Source organism: Hyla sarda, chromosome 5, assembly GCF_029499605.1.
Source record: "Hyla sarda isolate aHylSar1 chromosome 5, aHylSar1.hap1, whole genome shotgun sequence".
NCBI classification, from domain to species: Eukaryota; Metazoa; Chordata; class Amphibia; order Anura; family Hylidae; genus Hyla; species Hyla sarda.
Window position 1 is genome coordinate 118,477,066 of NC_079193.1, and position 25,930 is coordinate 118,502,995.

Consider the following 25,930-nt stretch of genomic DNA (forward strand, 5'->3'; position numbering starts at 1 on the left):
AGGGTGCCTCCAGCTGTTGTGAAACTACTATTCCCAGCAAGCCCGGACAGCCTTTGGCTGTTCGGGCATGCTGAGAGTTGTAGTTTTGCAACAGCTGGAGGCCCCCTGGTAGGGAAACACTGACTTTTAGTATTTTTCTTTACATGCTCTGGCCGGCCCCGGCCACGGGAGCCGACCCGAGCAGATAATCGCATGTTTTCCCGGGGGCCGCATCGCTATATCGCATTGCTTTTGCGATATATCGTGCAGCCCGGCCGGGAACTCTGCAATTCTACCCCGAGCGTGACTCGGGGTTACCGATCCTGGCAGGGAAAATTAACCCCGAGTCACGCTCGGGATTACCGCTCAGGAGGTTAAAGAATAGAAAAATTAAAGCCTTATTTAGAAGTCGAAACTCTACTTAGGAACAACATCACCAATCTATCAACAATATCACCAATCTATCACTTCTATAGTTTCAGTTAGAAAAGCAACCTTTAAAGGGGTACTCCGGCGCTAAGACATCTTATCCCCTATCATCATGCCTAATAGCGGGGGTCCCGCCGCTGGGGACCAGTCTGAATACTGGCGTGCATTGAGTGCTTGCCTTGAGGGGATGGAGCGTGACGTCACACGGGGGCAGAGCCATGACATCACAACGCTCCGTCCCCGTGTTTGCCAGTAATCAGACCCGGAGCGAACACACTCCGGGGACTGATTCTAACGGGGTGCTGTGTGCAAGATTACGGGGGTCCCCAGCGGCGGGAACCCCGTGATCAGGCATCTTAACCCCTTTAAAGTACCCCTTTAAAACTAACAGAGCTTGGATCCTATTCCCCATGAGAAACACAGGCATAGATACAGACATTTTTATAGGACACTCCTTAAAAGGGGCAGTTCTCTCAAATGCGCAAGAGAGAGGTATCCTTATTGGTTCTGTACGTAAAGCAGCTAGATGACAATCACAAAGAACTTTTGTTAAACACTATCAGCATCTATCTGATTTAAAACATATGTAATAGAGCTAGATGTGGATCCACTGGCCTGTGAGGCAGATGACTTGGGCCGTATCGGGGAGCAGAGTCTAAGGTGCCGCTGGTCTTCACCAGAGCCTGCCGCAAGGCAGGATTTGCTTGCTGCGGCAGGCGGCACCCAGGTTGCTACCCCCGATATGACTCGACCCCACAGGTAGCTGGGTGAAGCGAGGTACAGTAGGATGAGGCAGAGGCGTAGTTGGACTTAGCAGAAGGTCAAGGCAGGCGGCAGGGTGGCGTAGTCAAGAAACGTAGTGGAAGGGTCTAATACACAGGCAAACAACAGACTTGGGAACTCTTAATCTCAGGCTATGGGGCACTGAAGATCCAGCAGGGAAGAGGGGGCGGAGCAGCCTTAAATAAACTAACAGGAGGACCAGGCACCAGTTAGTGGTGAACTGGCCCTTTAAATCTGAGGCAGCTGGCGCGTGCGCGCCCTAGGAGGCTGGGGCGCGCGTGCAAGGCACCCATAGACAGAAGCAGGTAAGGGACAAGTCACGGTTCACATGCAGGCGCATCCCGCAATGTGAACCACGGCCCGGCCGGGAGAGAGGGCCGGTGAGCACCGACAGTCAGAGCACCGGACCGGAGCGCTTACTGTGACAACATATTCATTTCATGAGAGCTACTACTAGGTTTGTGCTGATCAACCAATCAGCTGTTGATGAGTGGCTGCCTCCTGTAGAACAAAACACAGTTTGAAGGAATCTATTACCTGCTAAATTATTTTTTTTCTGGGAAATAGGCCAGCCACCCAGCAACAGCACCCTTGGTAGCGACCTCCCGATTGTTCATGGTCCTTTATAGCTTTCAAGGGATCAGCCAAGACTCAAAAGCACTAAAACCTTCAGAACACTACTGAGTCAAAGAAGTAGAAGATGGATTGGAGGATAAATTTTACCTAGAATTCTGCCCAAACTATAGTTATTGCTACAGTTATTGCAGAAACAGAGAAGTTATCTGTTAATAAAAGTTATCTGTTATAAAATGAATAAATAAATATTTATTAACACATTTTGAAATGTCAGTAGTAGTACATGTTACAAACTGATAATTGTCACGATCGCAGAAACACAGTGAAACACCATATTCAAAGATTAGAAAAACAGAGCTGATGTCTTAAAAAAAAACAGTGCCTGTTCTAAGGCTTTGTGAGGTATTACAACTCAGTTCCAGTGAAGTAAATAGAGCAAAGGTGTAATACGACACATAGTCTAAGGACTGGTGTGGTGCTGTTTTTGTAAGGAATTAGCTCTGTTTTTCTAATTAACACCTTTAAATGTAGCATATTCCTATAACTGCATAGATGGCAATTAAATACTGATTTAGAAAACCTATATTTTCATTTTGATTTATTACTCCTACCCAATACTATAATTAATAATTGGGATTAATCTAAAGATAGCCAGAGGGAAGTGAAGTATACATGTGACAAACGTTGTTATACAGACTGCAAAAAAACTGTGAAACAATGCATTTAAATGTTACATACCCCTTTAACGGCATAGAAAACAAATAAATACTAATTTAGAAAATCTATTTTTCAATTTCAGTTTATTACTCCTACCCACTATAGGTACTATTAATAAATGAATGGGTATGAGTAGTAAACTGAAATTGAAAAAAAGGTTTTCTAAATTAGTATGTAATTGTTGTCTATGCAATTATAGGTTATGTAACATTCAAATGCTTTGATTTACTGTGTTTCTGTGGTCTTTATGACAACTTTTGTAACTACTGAATGAGGTTCATAATGTATAATTTTACCACAATGTAATGGATAATGCTTTCTTACTGTGGAGTAGTCAAGTTCTCTGGGGGCTGAATCAACTATCGCTTGAACCAATGTATCGAGCATGCTGACTGAAGGAGATGGCAGATTTGGTTGCGATAATTCTTGCTGACATGGGCTCTTTGGTTTGGAAGGCAGTCTTCCTCTTCTTCCCTTTAGACTATCTGTTCTTACCACTGAATAAACAAACCAATAAAACATAGCACTACTATAAAAATCTTTAAAACAATGATGTATGTATCATATATAGAGTGATGCTAACAGCATACACTATTTCATGAAAAAGTAGTGAATTTTTAAGCAAAATGTATTATCACAGAATAAATAATAGATAATAACACATTTGATGATGATGATGATAAAAATAGTGCTACAGTAACTTTGTAATATATATAGTGTTATGTCTTTAGTATGTTGGAAAAAGTATAAAAATACTTGTAGTTACACAATGTTTAATTTATTTTTAGAATAATACCAATAACAACAAAAATGATGGAACTGCAATACAAATCTAGACTTAAGATAATATTAATAGTTATCATCATACCTAATCTGCTACAATTAACTATATTAAATATCAGGGGACTCTTACCTTCCTTAACCATGCCAACATTGAGACATTTCTGAAATCTGCAGTACTGACAACGATTTCTCCGTCTTTTGTCCACAGGGCAGCTTTTATTTGCCAAGCACACATATTTTGCATTTTTTTGTACTGTCCTCTGAGAAATATATAAAACACAATGCTTTTCTAATTGATGTAGAAGCAGGAGAAGCTAACAAAACAGGGCATGCAATTTGCCACTTAATAAGCAAGTGATGCAATTTGTATTATTAGATAAAATTAATTTCACTACACAGTAGCCTGCAGGAAGATAACATGTATCAGGTATAGCGTCTTTCATCGAAATTATTGAGCATGAGTTTGAAGGAAGTAATTGGAACAAAAAATGTAAAAACATGAAATTGTTCATGAAATTATTGTAATTCCAATTTTACAAGCCATTTCTTTTGGGATTCAACTGGCAAATGGCATGGTGTGTGTTCACATGAGCACAGTATATCAACCAAAATGATTCACAACATAAATGTATGCATTATACAAGGTCTATACACATTTCTGTTCAATACACAGTATGGACACATAAAAATGATAAAGAGTGTTTTTGTAATGTGCAAAAAAAAGTCAGTTATTTGAATTGTTATTTTAAAGTTTAACATCAAAAATATAAAACAATTTTACAGCTGTAAATTCAACAAATGTGAAGCTATCATTTAGTTCTCTGATCCTAGAATCTTGCAGATTTCTGTTTCTTTCCCAATTTTACTTAGATAGGGCTATTTTCCTTTCAGCACATAAGGTGTTTTGAGTTGAAAAGGTACGATGTTTGTTAATATATTTTGTTTTTCACTCCATCAAGATCACGTGTGTAGTCGTTTAACCACTTTAGTAAGCAGGGCATACAGGTACACCCTCGTGTCCTGGTACTTAAGGTAGCGCTGGGCGGTATACCGGTTCATAACGAATACCGACATTTTTTCCCTGCATGATATGAATTTTTTCCTATACTGCAGGGGCCCCTCCCCCTCAAATGAATGAATTATCAGTCACAGCGGCTGTCCCCAGATCGGGGAAATAATCATCATCATAATCCTGTGAGCCGCCCCCGCTTTAAATTAATGAGATGCAGGCCGCGGTGCTATAAATGGTTAAGATGCTGGCCGCATGCGCTATAAATGGTTAAGATGCGGCCGCATACGCTATAATTGTTAAGATGCGGCTGCATGCGCTATAAATGGTTAAGTGCCGACTGCGGTGCTATAAATTGTTAAGATGCCGGCCGCATGCGCTATAAATGAATAAGTTGCGGCTGCGGCAAGCTGTCACCTCCCCCTGCAAGCGCTAAAAGCCTGGCTTTTAGCGCTTGCATGGGGAGCTGACAGCTTTCCGCTTGCAACTTAAGGAAAACTGTCAGATATTTTCTCCCATACTATCCTGATGGATAGTGCAGGGAAACGCTGATTAAAACGAGCCCTACCTTGCCCGGATCCACGGCATCTTAACCATTTATAGCGCATGCGGCCGGCATCTTAACCATTTATAGCAACGCGGCTGGCATCTTAACCAATTATAGCGCATGCGGCCAGCATCTTAACAATTTATAGCGCAGCGACTGGCATCTCAGAGCAGCGCCAGAATCACACATGATTAGTTCCCCAGGGAGGAGGAGGAGGGGGGCCGTTAAATTCCATGGAACCGTCATAACTTACAAAAATACAGTGATATGAATTTTTGGTCATACCGCCCAGCACTAACTTAAAGCACCAGGGCGTACCTGTACACCCTGATGCGTTAAGAGTCTTTAAAGTGATCGTAGGAGCTGCGCTCATCAGTATCCAGACACTGACTGCTTATGCCGGCAGCGGCGATCCTGTCTGTCATGGCATAGCATTACACAGTGAATGCAATCTACTGATAGTGTAGAAAAAGTGTAAAATAAGAAATAAAAAAGTCTCTTAAGTTATATTAACCCCCCTCCCCTAATAAAAAAAAATCAAATTACCCTTATATTCTTATTTTACAAAAAATAAAAAATAAATAAATAAATCACCATAATGTCCAAAACTATTAAAATATAGAGGGACATTTATCAATGTTTGCTTATGTATTCTTTTTTTTAGTAATTTTTTCCTTACTTTTTTTTTGCTTATGTGCGACGTATTTATCAACTGCTTTCAGCCTGTTGATAATTTTCTTTTACGTAAGCAATTTTTCCTTTTTTACTTTGGTAGTAGCTTTTTCTGCTCCATGTTTGAGCTGGAGTAAATTTAGTCAATTTTTAACGCTGTTGCGACTTTTTTTTGCACAGTTGCGACTGTCGCAGTTAATAAATACCTGACTACCCGTAGTCCATTTTAAAATTATTACTACATAGTAAATTTTAGGAAAACTTGCTTTTCTCGCTTTCCAGTCAAAATGTCGCACGAAAAAGCGTGTAGTCGCAGTTGCGACAATTTTGCGACAATTATAGTAAAGAAAACCTGACTAAACCCGTTGATAAATGTCCATAATAATGTTTTTGATCCCATTATCACTAGATATGCAATCTCATGATTAGATTTAGATGAGTCTATGATGTGTGTTGCCTCTTCCCAAGGTTTTTTTTTCATGCTTGTACCCCTGTTATTACTTGAAAAAATGTAATTTATTTAATTAAAAAACTATTTAACCCCTTAAGGACTCAGCCCATTTTGGCCTTAAGGACTCAGACAATTAAATTTTTACATTTTCATTTTTTCCTCCTCGCCTTCTAAAAATCATAACTCTTTTATATTTTCATCCACAGACTAGTATGAGGGCTTGTTTTTTGCGCGACCAGTTGTCCTTTGTAATGACATCACTCATTATATCATAAAATGTATGGCGCAACCAAAAAACACTATTTTTGTGGGGAAATTAAAACGAAAAACGCAATTTTGCTAATTTTGGAAGGTTTTGTTTTCACGCCGTACAATTTATGGCAAAAATGACATGTGTTCTTTATTCTGAGGGTCAATACGATTAAAATGATACCCATTATTATATACTTTTATATTATTGTTGCGCTTAAAAAAAATCACAAACTTTTTAACCAAATTAGTACGTTTATAATCCCTTTATTTTGATGACCTCTAACTTTTTTATTTTTCCGTATAAGTGGCAGTATGGGGGCTCATTTTTTGCGCCATGATCTGTACTTTTTTTTGATACCACATTTGCATATAAAAAACTTTTAATACATTTTTTATAATTTTTTTTAAAATAAAATGTATTAAAAAAGTAGGAATTTTGGACTTTTTTTATTTTTTTTCGTTCACGCCGTTCACCGTACGGGATCATTAACATTTTATTTTAATAGTTCGGACATTTACGCACGCGGCAATACCAAATATGTCTATAAAAAAATGTTTTTTACGCTTTTTGGGGGTAAAATAGGAAAAAACGGACGTTTTACTTTTTTATTGGGGGAGGGGATTTTTCACTTTTTTTTTACTTTTACATTTTTTTACATATTTTTTTACACTTGAATAGTCCCCATAGGGGACTATTCATAGCAATACCATGATTGCTAATACTGATCTGTTCTATGTATAGGACATAGAACAGATCAGTATTATCGGTCATCTCCTGCTCTGGTCTGCTCGATCACAGACCAGAGCAGGAGACGCCGGGAGCCGCACGGAGGAAGGAGAGGGGACCTCCGTGCGGCGTTATGAATGATCGGATCCCCGCAGCAGCGCTGCGGGCGATCCGATCGTTCATTTAAATCGCGAACTGCCGCAGATGCCGGGATCTGTATTGATCCCGGCACCTGAGGGGTTAATGGCGGATGCCCGCGAGATCGCGGGCGTCGGCCATTGCCGGCGGGTCCCTGGCTGCGATCAGCAGCCGGGATCAGCCGCGCATGACACGGGCATCGCTCCGATGCCCACGGTTATGCTTAGGACGTAAATGTACGTCCTGGTGCGTTAAGTACCACCTCACCAGGACGTACATTTACGTCCTGCGTCCTTAAGGGGTTAAAAAAACAAAAAATACAAATTTTTCCTATTATATATCAAACAAAAAATAATAAAAAGCAATCAAAAAGTCCCATGAAAACAAAAATGGTACAGATAAAAACAACAAAAAAATTAGCCCTCGTACATCCCTGTAAACTAAAAAACAAAAAAAGTTATAGGGGTCAGAAAAGTACAATTTTATGTATACCAATTTTGTTTTAAAAAGTTTTACATTTTTTTAACAAAAAGTACAATAATAGAAAAACTATATAACTTGGGTATCATTTTTCTCGCATTGACCTACAAAATGAAGATAATGGCCAAGATTTGTGAAACTGTTTGAGAGATAAAATAGTAATTTTCCCACACCAACAATCACAGCACAGCTTTTACTTTTTTTTTTTTTTACCAGAGCTCGTTAGCTGTGATTTGTTGCTGTGGGAAAATCAATCTATTTTTTTTCTCTCACAAGGTTTAATAAATCTGGGCCAATGTGTAATTTTTACCATAAAGTGCACTGTGGAAAAAGTAAAATTAGTTGCGCAAATAACAAGCCCTCATATGGGTCTGTAGGTAGAAAACTAAGAAAGATAGGTTGGGTTCACATTACGATTTGAGCCTCCGAGGCACAGATACGATTTGCAAACCTCAAATTGGCTGAAATCATATCTGTGCACAGACAGGTACGGACCCATTAACTTCTATGGGGCAGTGGATCCAATCGTAGTCAGCTAGTGACTACGATAGGCTCTTTTTCTTAGCACATGCGATTTTTAACACAGACTGATGGATCTGAATGTCCACACGTAAAATCTCTGTGCGGACATTCCGCAAATTGCGGGTGCTGGCTTAGACAGCTATGCATTCCGTGCGGAGTCCGCAGAAAGAATGAACAGGTATATTCTCTCTGTGGACACGGAAAACAGAATTTCCATGCTGGAAACATATAGCACGGAAATTCCGCCATGTGCACAGTGCAGCAGAATCCCGTTTAATTCAACTACACTCTGCTGCAGCAGAATCTATGTGCGTAAATTGCGACATGTGAACATCGCCTCGTTGTTTACTTTCAGTGGATAGAAAACTGTCCTGATCATGATAAAAAATTTCCCATTTTCATTTGCAAAAATCTGTGAGCCTTCAAATTTTCACTTGAAATTTTCTGCATAACTTATTTTGAGGCTGTGTTTACCATAGTAAAAACACAACATGTGAACACAACCTAATGGGTTAGGGGACTTTGCTATGTGGTGCAATCACTTTTTACAAAAAAAAAGAAAACACATTGAACAACAAAATAACCAGCTCACTCACTCACAACGCCCCCCCCCCTTTCTTCATCCAAGGGATGCGACCACTTGTTGTTGTAATCCAGTCATTTTAAATTTTACAAATACATTATATTGTAGATTTGTATTGTACGCTCTAGACATTTTAAGCACTGCTTCATCTTTACAAGGATAAGCAAGAAGGATTATGCTATTTAAATATTTACTTTGGTGAAGGGAAAAACGTGATGCTTGCAACAAAGCCCTAGTTTTAATTTTATGGGTCTGTAAGAAATTTATCTAGAAGCAGTATATTTTGCAGAAGTGTGGGTGGTTTTACATGCTTTTGAAATTATACATTAGACTTAAATGGCTAAAAATATATCTATATATATCTATAAGGTATATTTTCTTTTACAAAAAAAAATGCTTAATTAACAAGTTTTTTCCAGGTCTGAAAAAGACATCAATTGATATCTTCCCCTAAATGTGCACTGGTTTACCTAAACAGTTTCACACAAATACGTGAATGTGCTTGGTCATATACTTCTCTAAAAGCTCCAATCTCTACAGCATTTATGTAAGGGTCCCGAGTGGTGTGTAGGGATGACACAGGTAGTGGATCCTCTATGTCAGTGAGGTGATGGCGTGGGCCGTACCAGGGGAACAGAATCTAAGGGGTTACTGGTTTTCGCCAGAGCCCGCCCCAAGGGGGGGATGGACTTGCTGCGGCAGGTAACCCCCAGGTCGTTCCACCCAATAGTGACTCAACCTCACTGACTGCTGAGTCAGGCACGGTACACAAGGACTAGGCAAAAGGCAAGGTAAGACGTAGCAGAAGGTCAAGGCAGGTGTCAACGGTTCGTAGGCAAGGGCAACGGCAAGGGTCTGGATATACAGGCAATGGACAAACGGGGACGCTTTCACTGGCACAAGGCAACAAGATCCAGCAAGGACGGGAAGGGGAAGTGTTTTTTTAGAATGTGGGAAGTGATTGGTACTGATTGGGCCAGGCACCAATTAATGGTGCACTGGCCCTTTAAATTTCAGAGAGCCAGCGCGCGCGCGCCCTAGAGAGCGGGGCCGCGTGCGCCGGGACAGGACAGCAGGAGGACGGGGCAGATGAGAAGATTGGGATGCGACCCGCGGGGCGCTGCACGCTGAGGAATGCCGCGAGTACTCCGGGGAGGAGCAGGGACCCGGAGCGCTCAACGTAACAGTACCCCCCCCCCTTTGGTCTCCCCCTCTTTTTGGAACCCAGGAATCTGCGGACAAGCTCTTTGTCCAGAATGTTGGCCTCAGGTTCCCAGGACCTCTCTTCTGGACCCCAATTCTCCCAATCAATTAAAAAAATTCTTTTACCTCGGACGATCTTGGAGGAGAGGATCTCTTTGACAGAGAAGACATCAGAGGAGCCAGAAACAGGAGCAGGAACAGTGACCTTGGGAGAATAACGGTTAAGTATTAGAGGTTTGAGAAGAGATACATGGAAAGAGTTAGGAATACAAAGAGAAGAAGGAAGGTGGAGCTTGTAGGAGACAGAATTGATTTGGTTTTTGATTTTAAATGGCCCGAGGTAACGAGGACCCAATTTGTAGCTAGGGACACAAAACCGTATGTATTTGGCAGAGAGCCACACTTTGTCACCAGGGACAAAGACAGGAGGAGATCTTCTCTTTTTATCCGCATGTCTCTTCATACAAGAAGAGGCCAGTAAGAGCAACTTTTGAGTCTCCTTCCAGATAGAGGAGAAGTCCTGGGTTAATTCATCCATGGCAGGAACTCCAGAAGAAGTGGGAATGGGGAGGGGGGGGCAGCGGGTGACGGCCGAACACCACAAAAAATTGAGATTTGGCGGAAGATTCAGAATTTTTGAAATTTTACGAGAATTCAGCCACAGGGCAGAAGGTCGACCCAATCATCTTGGCGGGAGGAGACAAAATGTAAGTAGTCACCAAGAATCTGGTTCACTCTTTCCACTTGTCCATTGGATTGGGGGTGATAGGAGGAAGAGAAATGTAATTTGATCTTTAATTGATTACAGAGAGCTCTCCCCCGTGAAGACGAAAAATCTGCAGAAAAAATTGCTTCGCCAACTGTGGCGCAGAAGGAACGACAGGAAGCAGAATAAAATGAGCCATTTTGGAAAAACGATCAACGACCACCCAGATGACAGTGTTGCCATGGGATAAAGGAAAGTCAGTGATGAAGTCCATGGCTATGTGGGACCAAGGCTGTTCAGGTACTGGCAGAGGAAGGAGAAGACCTGCAGCTTCTGGCGTGGGGTCTTGTCATGTGCACACACTGTACAGGCTCGTACGAAATCGGTCACATCCTTTTCCAGGGAGGACCACCAATAGTGTCTGGCAATCAACTGTATAGATTTTTTGATTCCAGCGTGACCAGCCAGAAGGGAGGAATGGCCCCATTTGAGGATCCAGAGGTGAAGACGTGGAGGGACATACGTTTTTCCTGGAGGAATAGGCACCAGAGAAGCAGGAGCAGAAGAGATCAGACACTCAGGAGGGATGATGTGCTGAGGAAGGGTTTCGGCTTCAGAGGCATCGGTGGTACGTGATAGAGCATCAGCCCTGACATTCTTGTCTGCGGGACGAAAATGGATTTGAAAGTTGAAACGGGCAAAAAAACAACGACCATCCTGCCTGCAAAGTCCAAAGGGCATGACAAGATATTCAAAGTGACCATCTCTAGTATTGAAGGCGGTTTTCCATTCATCACCTGCTCGAATATGGATGAGGTTATATGCGCCCCTTAGATCAAGTTTGGTGAAAATCTTAGCTCCACACAGTCGGTCAAAGAGTTCGGAGATGAGAGGCAGAGGACCAGCCTCTCTCCATTGACGGATGAAATGAAGAAAGGTTTGACAAGACGGGTAACAGGAATATTGAATCTGTTGATTAGGGAGGCTTCAATGAAACTTCCTGCTGAACCAGAGTCCAAGAAGGCCACAGCGGAGTAGCGGGTATAGCAATCCGCACAGGTATAGTCAGTTGTGGAGAGGAAGAATTCACACCTAGCAACGCCTCTCCTACGTTAACTAGGTGCGAGCGTTTCCCTGACGCGGAGGACGAATAGGACAGTCCTTTAGGAAATGTTCGGTACTAGCACAGTACAGGCACAGGTTTTCGTTCCTACGGCGAGTCCTCTCTTGTTGGGTCAGGCAAGACCGATCCACTTGCATAGCCTCCTCGGCGGAAGGCACAGGAACAGATTGCAAAGGACGCTGGAAGAGAGGTGCCAGGGGAGGAAACCGCCTGATGCGAACAAGATCCTTTTCATGACGAAGCTCCTGGCGTCTTTTAGTGAAACGCATGTCGATGCGGGGGGCCAAATGGATGAGTTCAGACAGGGTAGCAGGAATTTTTTGTGCGGCCAGAACATTTTTGATGTGACTGGATAAGCCTTTCTTGAAGGTCGCGCAGAGGGCCTCATTATTCCAGGATAGCTCAGAGGTGAGGGTGCGGAACTGAATGGCGTATTTGCCCGCTGAAGAACTCCCTTGGACAAGATTCAATAGGGCAGTCTCGGCTGAGGAAGCACGGGCTGGCGCCTCAAAGACACTGCGTACTTCTGAGAAGAAGGACTGGATAGCAGCAGTGGCAGGATCGTTGTGGTCCCAAAGCGGTGTGGCCCAGGACAAGGCCTTTCCAGACAGCAGGCTGACCACAAACGCCACCTTAGACCGTTCTGTAGGAAATTGGTCTGACATCATCTCCAGGTGTAGGGAACACTCGGACAGGAACCCACGGCACAGTTTAGAGTCCCCATCAAACTTGTCAGGTAGGGACAGGCGGAGTCTGGGAGCGGCCACTCGCTGCGGAGGTGATGCAGGAGCTAGCGGAGGAGATGGTTGCTGTTGTTGAGGCAGAAGCTGTTGTAGCATAGCAGTCAACTGAGTCAGCTGTTGTCCTTGTAGCGCGATCTGCTGAGATTGCTGGGCGACCACGGAGGTTAGGTCAGCGACACTGGGCAGCGGGACCTCAGCGGGATCCATGGCCGGATCTACTGTCAGGGTCGGGAGTGGTATGCCAGGATGACACAGGTAGTGGATCCTCTATGTCAGTGAGGCGATGGCGTGGGCTGTACCAGGAACGGAATCTAAGGGGTTATTGGTTTTCGCCAGAGCCCGCCCCAAGGGGAGATGGACTTGCTGCGGCAGGTAACCCCCAGGTCGTTCCACCCAATAGCGACTCAACCTCACTGACTGCTGAGTGGGGCGCGGTACACAAGGACTAGGCAAAAGGCAAGGTAAGACGTAGCAGAAGGTCAAGGCAGGCGGCAACGGTTCGTAGTCAAGGGCAACGGCAAGGGTCTGGATACACAGGCAATGGACACACAGGAACGCATTCACTGGCACAAGGCAACAAGATCCGGCAAGGACAGGAAGGGGAAGTGATTGGTACTGATTGGGCCAGGCACCAATTAATGGTGCACTGGCCCTTTAAATTTCGGAGAGTCGAAGCGTGCACGCCTGTCACGATGCCGGCTGGCAGGTAGTGGACCCTCTGTGCCAGAGAGGGATTGGCGTGGACCGTGCTAGTGGACCGGTTCTAAGCCACTACTGGTTTTCACCAGAGCCCGCCGCAAAGCGGGATGGTCTTGCTGCGGCGGTAGTGACCAGGTCGTATCCACTAGCAACGGCTCACCTCTCTGGCTGCTGAAGATAGGCGCGGTACAAGGGAGTAGGCAGAAGCAAGGTCGGACGTAGCAGAAGGTCGGGGCAGGCAGCAAGGATCGTAGTCAGGGGCAACGGCAGAAGGTCTGGAAACACAGGCAAGGAACACACAAGGAACGCTTTCACTGGCACTAAGGCAACAAGATCCGGCAAGGGAGTGCAAGGGAAGTGAGGTAATATAGGGAAGTGCACAGGTGAAAACCCTAATTGGAACCACTGCGCCAATCAGCGGCGCAGTGGCCCTTTAAATCGCAGAGACCCGGCGCGCGCGCGCCCTAGGGAGCGGGGCCGCGCGCGCCGGGACAGAACAGACGGGGAGCGAGTCAGGTAGGGGAGCCGGGGTGCGCATCGCGAGCGGGCGCTACCCGCATCGCGAATCGCATCCCGGCTGGCAGCAGGATCGCAGCGCCCCGGGTCAGAGGACGTGACCGGAGCGCTGCAGCGGAGGGAGTGAAGCGAGCGCTCCGGGGAGGAGCGGGGACCCGGAGCGCTCGGCGTAACAGTACCCCCCCCCTTGGGTCTCCCCCTCTTCTTGGAGCCTGAGAACCTGAGGAGCAGACTTTTGTCAAGGATGTTGTCCTCAGGTTCCCAGGATCTCTCTTCAGGACCACAACCCTCCCAGTCTACTAAAAAAAAATTTTTCCCTCTGACCTTTTTGGCAGCCAAAATTTCCTTGACCGAGAAGACGTCCGAGGAGCCGGAAACAGGAGTGGGAGGAACAGATTTGGGAGAAAAACGGTTGAGGATGAGTGGTTTGAGAAGAGAGACGTGAAAGGCATTAGGGATACGAAGAGAAGGAGGAAGAAGAAGTTTATAAGAGACAGGATTAATTTGACACAAAATTTTGAAAGGACCAAGATAGCGTGGTCCCAACTTGTAGCTAGGGACACGGAAGCGGACATATTTAGCGGAGAGCCATACCTTGTCTCCAGGGGAAAAAACGGGGGGAGCTCTTCTTTTCTTATCCGCGAACCTCTTCATGCGTGAAGAAGCCTGTAAGAGAGAATTTTGGGTCTCTCTCCATATAATGGAAAGGTCACGAGAAATTTCATCCACAGCGGGCAGACCAGAGGGCAAGGGGGTAGGGAGGGGGGGAAGAGGGTGACGGCCGTACACCACGAAAAATGGGGATTTGGAGGAAGATTCAGAGACCCTGAAGTTATACGAGAATTCGGCCCATGGAAGGAGATCTGCCCAGTCATCCTGGCGGGAGGAAACAAAATGTCGCAAATAATCACCCAGGATCTGGTTAATTCTTTCTACTTGTCCATTGGACTGGGGATGATATGCAGAGGAAAAATTTAATTTAATCTTGAGTTGTTTACAGAGAGCTCTCCAGAATTTAGACACGAATTGGACCCCTCTATCCGAGACAATCTGCGTAGGCAACCCGTGAAGACGAAAAATGTGTACAAAAAATTGTTTAGCCAACTGAGGCGCAGAAGGAAGACCAGGAAGAGGGATGAAATGTGCCATTTTGGAGAATCGATCAACGACCACCCAAATAACGGTGTTGCCACGGGAAGGGGGTAAATCAGTAATAAAATCCATACCAATCAGAGACCAAGGCTGTTCGGGGACAGGCAGAGGATGAAGAAAACCAGCGGGCTTCTGGCGAGGAGTCTTATCCCGGGCACAGATAGTGCAGGCTCGCACAAAGTCCCCAACATCCGTCTCCAGAGTCGGCCACCAATAGAAGCGGGAGATGAGTTGCACAGATTTCTTGATGCCCGCATGACCTGCGAGATGGGAGGAGTGACCCCATTTGAGGATTCCGAGGCGTTGGCGTGGAGAAACAAAGGTCTTTCCTGGAGGAGTCTGCCTGATGGAGGCAGGAGAAGTGGAGATCAGGCAGTCAGGTGGAATGATGTGTTGCGGAGGGAGATCAACTTCTGAGGCATCCGAGGAACGAGAGAGAGCATCGGCCCTAATGTTCTTATCGGCAGGACGAAAGTGAATCTCAAAATTAAATCGGGCAAAGAACAGAGACCACCGGGCCTGGCGAGGATTCAGCCGTTGGGCCGACTGGAGGTAGGAGAGGTTCTTGTGGTCGGTGTAGATAATAACAGGAAATCTTGATCCCTCCAGCAGATGCCTCCATTCCTCAAGTGCTAATTTAATGGCTAGAAGCTCTCGATCCCCGATGGAGTAGTTCCTCTCCGCTGGAGAGAAGGTCCTAGAGAAAAAACCACAAGTGACAGCATGCCCGGAAGAATTTTTTTGTAGAAGAACAGCTCCAGCTCCTACTGAGGAGGCATCAACCTCCAATAGGAAGGGTTTGGAAGGGTCAGGTCTGGAGAGCACGGGAGCCGAAGAAAAGGCAGACTTGAGTCGTTTAAAGGAGTCTTCTGCTTGAGGAGGCCAGGACTTGGGATCAGCATTTTTTTTGGTTAAAGCCACGATAGGAGCCACAATGGTAGAAAAATGTGGAATAAATTGCCTGTAATAATTGGCGAACCCCAAAAAGCGTTGGATAGCACGGAGTCCGGAGGGGCGTGGCCAATTTAAGACGGCAGAGAGTTTGTCTGGATCCATCTGTAGTCCCTGGCCAGAGACCAAATATCCTAGAAAAGGAAGAGATTGGCATTCAAACAGACATTTCTCAATTTTGGCATAGAGTTGGTTGTCACGAAGTCTCTGAAGAACCATACGGACATGCTGGCGGTGTTCTTCTAGATTGGCAGAAAAAATTAGGATATCGTCCAGATATACCACAACACAGGAGTATAACAGATCACGAAAAATTTCATTGACAAAGTCTTGGAAGACGGCAGGGGCATTGCACAGTCCAAAGGGCATGACCAGATACTCAAAGTGTCCATCTCTGGTGTTAAATGCCGTTTTCCACTCGTCCCCCTCTCTGATGCGGATGAGGTTATAGGCGCCTCTTAAGTCCAATTTAGTGAAGATGTGGGCACCTTGGAGGCGATCAAAGAGTTCAGAGATGAGGGGTAAGGGGTAGCGGTTCTTAACCGTGATTTTATTAAGACCGCGGTAGTCAATGCAAGGACGTAGGGAGCCATCTTTTTTGGACACAAAGAAAAATCCGGCTCCGGCAGGAGAGGAGGATTTACGGATAAAGCCCTTTTTTAGATTCTCCTGGACGTATTCGGACATGGCAAGAGTCTCTGGGGCAGAGAGAGGATAAATTCTGCCCCGGGGTGGAGTAGTACCCGGGAGGAGGTCGATAGGGCAATCATAAGGCCTGTGAGGAGGTAGAGTCTCAGCTTGTTTTTTGCAGAAAACATCCGCGAAGTCCATATAGGCCTTAGGGAGACCGGTTACTGGAGGAACCACAGAGTTACGGCAAGGGTTACTGGGAACCGGTTTTAGACAGTTCTTGGAACAAGAGGACCCCCAACTCTTGATCTCCCCAGTGGACCAATCCAGGGTTGGGGAATGAAGTTGAAGCCAGGGAAGTCCAAGGAGAATCTCCGAGGTACAATTGGGGAGGACCAAAAGTTCAATCCTCTCATGATGAGATCCGATGCTCATAAGAAGGGGCTCCGTGCGGAAACGTATGGTACAGTCCAATCTTTCATTATTTACACAATTGATGTAGAGGGGTCTGGCGAGACTGGTCACTGGGATGTTGAACCTGTTGACGAGAGAGGCCAAAATAAAATTTCCTGCAGATCCAGAGTCCAAGAAGGCCACTGTAGAGAAGGAGAAGGCAGAGGCAGACATCCGCACAGGCACAGTAAGACGTGGAGAAGCAGAGTAGACATCAAGGACTGTCTCACCTTTGTGCGGAGTCAGCGTACGTCTTTCCAGGCGGGGAGGACGGATAGGACAATCCCTCAGGAAGTGTTCGGTACTAGCACAGTACAGGCAGAGGTTCTCCATACGGCGTCGTGTCCTCTCTTGAGGTGTCAGGCGAGACCGGTCGACCTGCATAGCCTCCACGGCGGGAGGCACAGGAACAGATTGCAGGGGACCAGAGGAGAGAGGAGCCGAGGAGACGAAACGCCTCGTGCGAACAGAGTCCATATCTTGGCGGAGTTCCTGACGCCTTTCAGAAAAACGCATGTCAATGCGAGTGGCTAGGTGAATAAGTTCATGTAGATTAGCAGGAATTTCTCGTGCGGCCAGAACATCTTTAATGTTGCTGGATAGGCCTTTTTTGAAGGTCGCGCAGAGGGCCTCATTATTCCAGGACAATTCTGAAGCAAGTGTACGGAATTGTACGGCATACTCGCCAACGGAAGAATTACCCTGGACCAGGTTCAACAGGGCAGTCTCAGCAGAAGAGGCTCGGGCAGGTTCCTCAAAGACACTTCGGATTTCCGAGAAGAAGGAGTGTACAGAGGCAGTGACGGGGTCATTGCGGTCCCAGAGCGGTGTGGCCCATGACAGGGCTTTTCCGGACAGAAGACTGACTACGAAAGCCACCTTAGACCTTTCAGTGGGAAACAGGTCCGACATCATCTCCAGATGCAGGGAACATTGGGAAAGAAAGCCACGGCAAAACTTAGAGTCCCCATCAAATTTATCCGGCAAGGATAAGCGTATCCCAGGAGCGGCCACTCGCTGCGGAGGAGGTGCAGGAGCTGGCGGAGGAGATGACTGCTGAAGCTGTGGTAGCAACTGTTGTAGCATAACGGTCAGTTGAGACAGCTGTTGGCCTTGTTGCGCTATCTGTTGTGACTGCTGGGCGACCACCGTGGTGAGGTCAGCGACAACTGGCAGAGGAACTTCAGCGGGATCCATGGCCGGATCTACTGTCACGATGCCGGCTGGCAGGTAGTGGACCCTCTGTGCCAGAGAGGGATTGGCGTGGACCGTGCTAGTGGACCGGTTCTAAGCCACTACTGGTTTTCACCAGAGCCCGCCGCAAAGCGGGATGGTCTTGCTGCGGCGGTAGTGACCAGGTCGTATCCACTAGCAACGGCTCACCTCTCTGGCTGCTGAAGATAGGCGCGGTACAAGGGAGTAGGCAGAAGCAAGGTCGGACGTAGCAGAAGGTCGGGGCAGGCAGCAAGGATCGTAGTCAGGGGCAACGGCAGAAGGTCTGGAAACACAGGCAAGGAACACACAAGGAACGCTTTCACTGGCACTAAGGCAACAAGATCCGGCAAGGGAGTGCAAGGGAAGTGAGGTAATATAGGGAAGTGCACAGGTGAAAACCCTAATTGGAACCACTGCGCCAATCAGCGGCGCAGTGGCCCTTTAAATCGCAGAGACCCGGCGCGCGCGCGCCCTAGGGAGCGGGGCCGCGCGCGCCGGGACAGAACAGACGGGGAGCGAGTCAGGTAGGGGAGCCGGGGTGCGCATCGCGAGCGGGCGCTACCCGCATCGCGAATCGCATCCCGGCTGGCAGCAGGATCGCAGCGCCCCGGGTCAGAGGACGTGACCGGAGCGCTGCAGCGGAGGGAGTGAAGCGAGCGCTCCGGGGAGGAGCGGGGACCCGGAGCGCTCGGCGTAACAACGCCCTAGAGAGCGGTGCCGTAGGAGGACGGGGCAGGTGAGAAGATTGGGATGCGTCCCGCTACGCGGATCGCATCCCCGCCGTTGATAACAGAGCAGGGCTGTTAATGTAGTGTTCATTTTGGCAATTAATTGTGCAATGGTAGGTACATTTGTGGATTTCCAGTTGCTAACTAGAGTTATTTTGGCTAGAATGCAGATAATACAATAGAGGTCCCTTAAGTGACATGGGAGTGTTTGTAAACGTAAAAAGAGAAGGTCAGATTCCTGCGTCCATGGGGGGGGGGGGCGATTCCCAATATCTCTTTCAATAATTCTTTGCAAGAGGACCAAAAAGGGGCAATAGTGTGACACTCCCATAAAATATGAGAAAGGGAGCCTCTCAGCCCACATCCCCTCTTGCAGTACTATCTTAAAGACATCCTTCATTTTACTGAAAAATGTGCTGTGAAACTGAAAAAAAAAAACTAAACAAAAAACAAGTCTGTGAAATGAACTGTTAAACTGCAAAAATAAATAAATACATAAATTATTTGTGGGCTGATAATGAAAAACAAAACACTATTCTATAAAAAAATATATTTGTGGGATTAAAATGAAAAACAATTTGGAATAGCCATATTCTCAAGGGTCTGAAGTTATAATTGGTGCAATTTTGGAATAGATGGGACTTTTTGATCCCTTTTTGCTCAATTGTTTATGGTGTTCACTGTGCAGCATCCATAAATAAAAAAAAATAATAATAATATTATATACAGTATTTCTCAGTTTTCATGTTTACCTGTCCTGTGGTCGTGCTCCTGCTGGCTCTGGCAGTGTCCTACATTGTCGCTGTGCACTGACGAGTGATGTAGCGTTGAGTGTAGGACGCCGCCGGAGCCTGCAGGAGTGTGCCCACAGAATAGGTAATTATGAAAGCCAGGGATGGGGAGGGACATGGGAATCGGGCGGCGGCGAAACTCTGGCCCCGCAGAAGCCACACCAGTTATATGATTTAAAGCAGCTGCTTTAAATCATTGAATCGCAGTGGCTTCTGCAGGGCCAAAAAGAGTTTTTTTGGGTATACATGCATTTACATGCATCCCCATTTTAACAAGGATACCTGAGGTAAAAAAAAAAATGTTTACCTATATTTCCTTGGAAAAATGAGGGTGTGTGTGTGTAAGACTCACCGCAGATGGCAGGTACCCAGGGAGCAGTAGATCCGTAGTTCCACGGTAGTCTGGAGCAGGTGATGTAGTGGATCCGCTGGACCTGTGTGGCAGATGACGCGGGCCATGCCAGGGAGCAGAGTCTAAGGTGCCGCTGGTTTTCACCAGAGTCACCAGAGTCCGCCGCAAAGCGGGTTGGACTTGCTGCGGCAGGTGACACCAAGGTCGCTACCCCTGGCACAACCACACAGGCGGCTGAGGTGATGCGTGGCACCAAAGGAATAAGCAGGACGTAGTCAGGTTGGCTAGAGGGCAGGCAACACAGGAGAGTAGTTAGTAGGGTAGCAGAAGGTCAATAGGCTGGCAGCTAGAAACACGGTCGGGTCACGGAATACAAAAGTCTAGTCAGGGGACCACAAATTCGGGTTAGCGCCCTTCTTGGTGAGAGCTACCATGGGAGCAACCACAGAATAAAAATGTGGGATGAACTGGCGGTAGTAGTTTGTAAATCCCAGGAAACATTGAATAGCCCACAGACGGGTAGGGCCAATCCAAAACCGCATACAATTTTATAGGATCCACTTGTAGTCCTTCATGAGAGACAATATATCCTAGAAAAGGAAGACTGGATTTTTCAAAAAAAGGCATTTCCCCAGTTTGGCATAGAGATGATTCCTCCGTAGGCGTCGTAGGACCAGACGAACATGAGAACAATGCTCTTCCAAGTTGGAACAATAAATCAGTATGTCATCAAGATAAACGACTACACAGGTATAGAGAAGGTCGCGGAAGATATCATTGACGAATTCTTGGAAAACAGCTGGAGCATTGCAAAGGCCAATCACTAGGTACTCAAAATGTCCATCGCGGGTGTTGAAAGCCGTTTTCCATTCATCTCCCTCTCGAATTCAAATCAGGTTATAGGCACCTCGTAAATCCAGTTTGGAGACGATCAGAGGAAGAGGATAACGATTCTTGTTCAGACCTCTGTAATCAATACAAGGATGGAGAGAACCATCCTTCTTACTGACAAAGAAGAATCCGGCTCCAGCTGGTGACGAAGACTTTCGCATGAATCCTTTTTGGAGGTTCTTTTGGATGTACTCTTGCATGGCTTGAGTCTCTGGGACAGATAAAGGATAGATTCTACCCCGAGGTGGCATAGTCCCAGGCAGGAATGGGAAATAGCGTGTAAATAATATGTGGGTTACACGAGTACCCAAATAGCTGATATAGTCACCTAGAAATTAACTTAGAATATAAAGTTTCCCAAAAGGAATGGTTGCTTTAAAACATAACTTTTACTATAATTAATTATAAAATACACCCACACAAACTTATAGTGGATACCAAGTCAGTATATTTTGACTTGGTATCCACTATAAGTTTGTGTGGGTGTATTTTATAATTAATTATAGTAAAAGTTATTGTCACGATGCCGGCTGGCAGGTAGTGGATCCTCTGTGCCAGAGAGAGATTGGCGAGGACCGCGCTAGTGGACCGGTTCTAAGTCACTACTGGTTTTCACCAGAGCCCGCCGCAAAGCGGGATGGTCTTGCTGCGGCGGTAGTGACCAGGTCGTATCCACTAGCAACGGCTCACCTCTCTGACTGCTGAAGATAGGCGAGGTACAAGGGAGTAGACAGAAGCAAGGTCGGACGTAGCAGAAGGTCGGGGGCAGGCGGCAAGGTTCGTAGTCAGGGGCAACGGCAGGAGGTGTGGAACACGGGCTAGGAACAAACAAGGGAACGCTTTCACTAGGCACAAGTGCAACAAGATCCGGCCAGGGAGTGCAAGGGAGGAGACCAGATATAGCCAGGGAACAGGTGGAAACTAATCAAGGTAATTGGGAAGATTGGGCCAGGCACCATCATTGGTGCACTGGCCCTTTAAATCGCAGAGACCCGGCGCGCGCGCGCCCTAGGGAGCGGGGCCGCGCGCGCCGGGACAGGACCGACGGAGAGCGAGTCAGGTACGGGGACCAGGGTGCGCATCGCGAGCGGGCGCCACCCGCATCGCGAATCGCATCCCGGCTGGAGGCGGTACCGCAGCGCACCCGGTCAGTGGATCTGACCGGGGCGCTGCAGCAACGAGGATGAGGCGAGCGCTCCGGGGAGGAACGGGGACCCGGAGCGCTCGGCGTAACAGTACCCCCCCCCTTGGGTCTCCCCCTCTTCTTGGGGCCAAAGAACCTGAGGGAAAAAAACTCAATTTTTCCATGATGAGGTCCGATGCACATTAGGAGGGGTTCTGTGCGGAAACACACGAGACAGTCCAATCTTTTATTGTTAAAACAATAGATGTAGAGGGGTCTGGCGAGACTGGTCACAGGGACGTAGAACCTGTTGATAAGAGAGGCCAAAAAAAATTTTCCTGCAGATCCGGAATCCAAGAAGACCATAGTAGAGAAGGAGAAGGTAGAGGCAGATATCCGCACAGGCACAGTAAGGCGTGGAGAAGCAGAGTTGACATCAAGAACTGTGTCACCTTTGTGCGGAGTCAGCGTACGTCTTTCCAGGCGGGGAGGACGGATAGGACAATCCTTCAGGAAGTGTTCGGTACCGGCATAGTACAGGCAAAGATTCTCCATGCGGCGTCGTGTCCTCTCTTGAGGTGTCAAGCGAGACCGGTCAACTTGCATAGCCTCCGCGGCGGGAAGCACAGGAACGGATTGCAGAGGACCAGAGGAGAGAGGAGCCGGGGAGAAAAAACGCTTCGTGCGAACAAAGTCCATATCCAGGCGGAGCTCCAGACGCCATCCGGAAGAACGCATGTCAATGCGAGTGGCAAGATGAATGAGTTCATGTAGGTCAGCAGGAGTCTCTCGTGCGGCCAGAACATCTTTAATGTTGCTGGATAGGCCTTTTTTAAAGGTCGCGCAGAGAACCTCACTATTCCAGGACAACTCGTAAGCAAGAGCAAGGAACTGAATGGCGTACTCGCCAACGGAAGAAACACCCTGGGCCAGGTTCAGCAGGGCAATCTCGGCAGAAGAAGCTCGGGCAGGCTCCTCGAAGACACCACGGACCTCAGCGAAGAAGGACTGGACTGTGGCTGTGGCAGAATCATTGCGGTCCCCATCAAATTTGTCCGGCAGGGACAAGCAGGGGTTAAGAACGGCCGGTTGCTGCGGAGGAGTTGCAGGAGCCGGCGGAGGAGATGGTTGTTGCAGCTGTAGCTGTGACTGAAGTTGCTGTATCTGCGGCTGCAGCTGCTGTATCTGTGACTGAAGATGCAGTGTCACGGAGGTCAAGTGTGCCAGCTGTTGATCTCGTTGGGCGATCTTTACGCCAAATTTGTCCGGCAGGGACAAGCAGGGGTTAGGAACGGCCGGTTGCTGCGGAGGAGTTGCAGGAGCCGGCGGAGGAGATGGTTGTTGCAGCTGTAGCTGTGACTGAAGTTGCTGTATCTGCGGCTGCAGCTGCTGTATCTGTGACTGAAGACGCAGTGTCTCGGAGGTCAAGAATGCCAGCTGTTGATCTCGTTGGGCGATCTTTAGGGCTAGCTGGGCGACCAGTGTAGGATCTTCAGCGGGATCCATGGCAGGATCTACTGTCACGATGCCGGCTGGCAGGTAGTGGATCCTCTGTGCCAGAGAGAGATTGGCGAGGACCGCGCTAGTGGACCGGTTCTAAGTCACTACTGGTTTTCACCAGAGCCCGCCGCAAAGCGGGATGGTCTTGCTGCGGCGGTAGTGACCAGGTCGTATCCACTAGCAACGGCTCACCTCTCTGACTGCTGAAGATAGGCGAGGTACAAGGGAGTAGACAGAAGCAAGGTCGGACGTAGCAGAAGGTCGGGGGCAGGCGGCAAGGTTCGTAGTCAGGGGCAACGGCAGGAGGTCTGGAACACGGGCTAGGAACAAACAAGGGAACGCTTTCACTAGGCACAAGTGCAACAAGATCCGGCCAGGGAGTGCAAGGGAGGAGACCAGATATAGCCAGGGAACAGGTGGAAACTAATCAAGGTAATTGGGAAGATTGGGCCAGGCACCATCATTGGTGCACTGGCCCTTTAAATCGCAGAGACCCGGCGCGCGCGCGCCCTAGGGAGCGGGGCCGCGCGCGCCGGGACAGGACCGACGGAGAGCGAGTCAGGTACGGGGACCGGGGTGCGCATCGCGAGCGGGCGCCACCCGCATCGCGAATCGCATCCCGGCTGGAGGCGGTACCGCAGCGCACCCGGTCAGTGGATCTGACCGGGGCGCTGCAGCAACGAGGATGAGGCGAGCGCTCCGGGGAGGAACGGGGACCCGGAGCGCTCGGCGTAACAGTTATGTTTTAAAGCACCTATTCCTTTTGGGAAACTTTATATTCATAGTCCCAGGCAGTAAATCAATTGGGCAGTCGTAAGGACGATGTGGAGGTAAAGTCTTGGCCTGTCTTTCGCAGAAGACATCTGAGAAATCTTGATAAGGCGTAGGCAGACCTGGCATGGGAGAAATTGCAGAAAGAATTTTAGGCTGGATCGACTCTAAACAACTATTATGGCAGCATTGCCCCCAGCGAGTGACCTCTCCGGATTTCCAATAAAGCTGCGAGGAATGGAGTTGGAGCCAAGGAAGACCAAGAAGTATCTGAGAAGTACAATGTGGTAGCACAAAGAATTCAATCCTCTCCTTATGTGTGACCCCCACTTGCAGAAGGAGAGACTCCGTGCGATATAGTACTCTACAGTCCAGATTTTGTCCTGTGACAGAAGAGATGAACAGAGGCTTGGCAAGGCAACTCACTGGAAGGCGATATTCATGCATGAGTGAGGCATCAATAAAATTGCCAGCAGAACCAGAGTCCAAAAATGCAGTAATGAAGAAAGAAGTCTGAGCAGAAATGTGGACTTGTACGTTAATCGAGAAGAATTCAAACGAGAAGAGACGGTGCACACACCCAGAGAAGTCCCTCCTACATATCTTGAGTTCAGACGTTTGCCTGGATTCTGAGAACGGGCAGGGCAGTCTTTGAGGAAATGTTCTGGACTGGCACAAATTCTTGCTGCAACGTCAGTATCTTTCCTCCTGGGTGAGGCGAATATGATCCTCTGGCATAGCCTTTTCAAAAAATCCACTTTCTTTTAGGAGTTCCTCCTGTCTTTTGGACAAACGTACATCAATTCGTGCGGACAAATGGATCAGCTCACACAGGTTAAGCGGAAGATCTAGAGCAGCAAGAGCGTCCTTTATGCTACTAGAAAGTCCTTTTTTAAATATAACACACAAGGCCTCTTCGTTCCATGCCAATTCAGAAGCAAGGATAAGAAACTGGACTGCATAGTCTCCCACAGAGGAAGTCCCTTGACTCAGGTTAAGAAGCGCAGACTCGGCAGAGGAGACACGTGCGAGTTCTTCAAAAACGCTGCAGAATTCAGCCAGGAAAGCCGTGAGGTTGAAGGTAATTGGATCGCTATGATCCCAGAGCGAAGTGGCCAAGGTCAGGGCCTTTGCAGACAAGAGGCTGATCACAAAGGCCACCGTAGCACGCTCCGTAGGAAACAGATCCGCCTTGAGCTCCAGGTGCAAGGAGCACTGCGTCACAAAGCCCCTACACTGCTTAGGATCTCCGTCAAACTTCGAGGGAAGGGGAAGATGAAGCTTAGATGCTGAAGGAGCTGCAGGAACTGATGGTGACTGCTGTTGCATAGTCAGAACTAGCTGCACCATGGCGGACAGTTGATTTAATTGCTGCGCCTGATGGGCCAACTGTTGCGACTGACGGACCACTTCGGAGGAGAGATCCGAATCCTCAGGCAGAGGTACCATGGCCAGATCTTACTGTAAGACTCACCGCAGACGGCAGGTAACCAGGGAGCAGTATATCTGTAGTTCCATGGTAGTCTGTACCGGTCAATGTAGTGGATCCACTGGACCTGTGTGGCAGATGACGTGGGCCGTGCCAGGGAGCGGAGTCTAAGGTGCCGCTGGTTTTCACCAGAGCCCGCCGCAAAGCGGGTTGGACTTGCTGCGGCAGGCGACATCCAGGTCGCTACCCCTGGCACAACTCGACCACCCAGGTAGCTGAGGTGATGCGTGGCACCGAAGGAATAGG

The 25,930-nt window shown here is 47.5% G+C and overlaps 1 protein-coding gene across 11 annotated transcripts in view; it reads right to left on the reverse strand.

The window, feature by feature from the left end:
• The window catches only part of NR4A3 (nuclear receptor subfamily 4 group A member 3), a 534,362-nt gene that overhangs the window by 273,504 nt on the left and 234,928 nt on the right, over positions 1 to 25,930 (reverse strand). For all 11 annotated transcript variants that reach the window (XM_056520160.1, XM_056520158.1, XM_056520159.1 and 8 more), the window contains 2 exons: positions 3,398 to 3,527; positions 2,809 to 2,981 (listed from right to left, as the gene is read on the reverse strand). In XM_056520160.1, the coding sequence (XP_056376135.1) occupies positions 2,809 to 2,981; positions 3,398 to 3,527 (303 nt within the window). The remainder of the gene's footprint in view (positions 1 to 2,808; positions 2,982 to 3,397; positions 3,528 to 25,930) is intronic.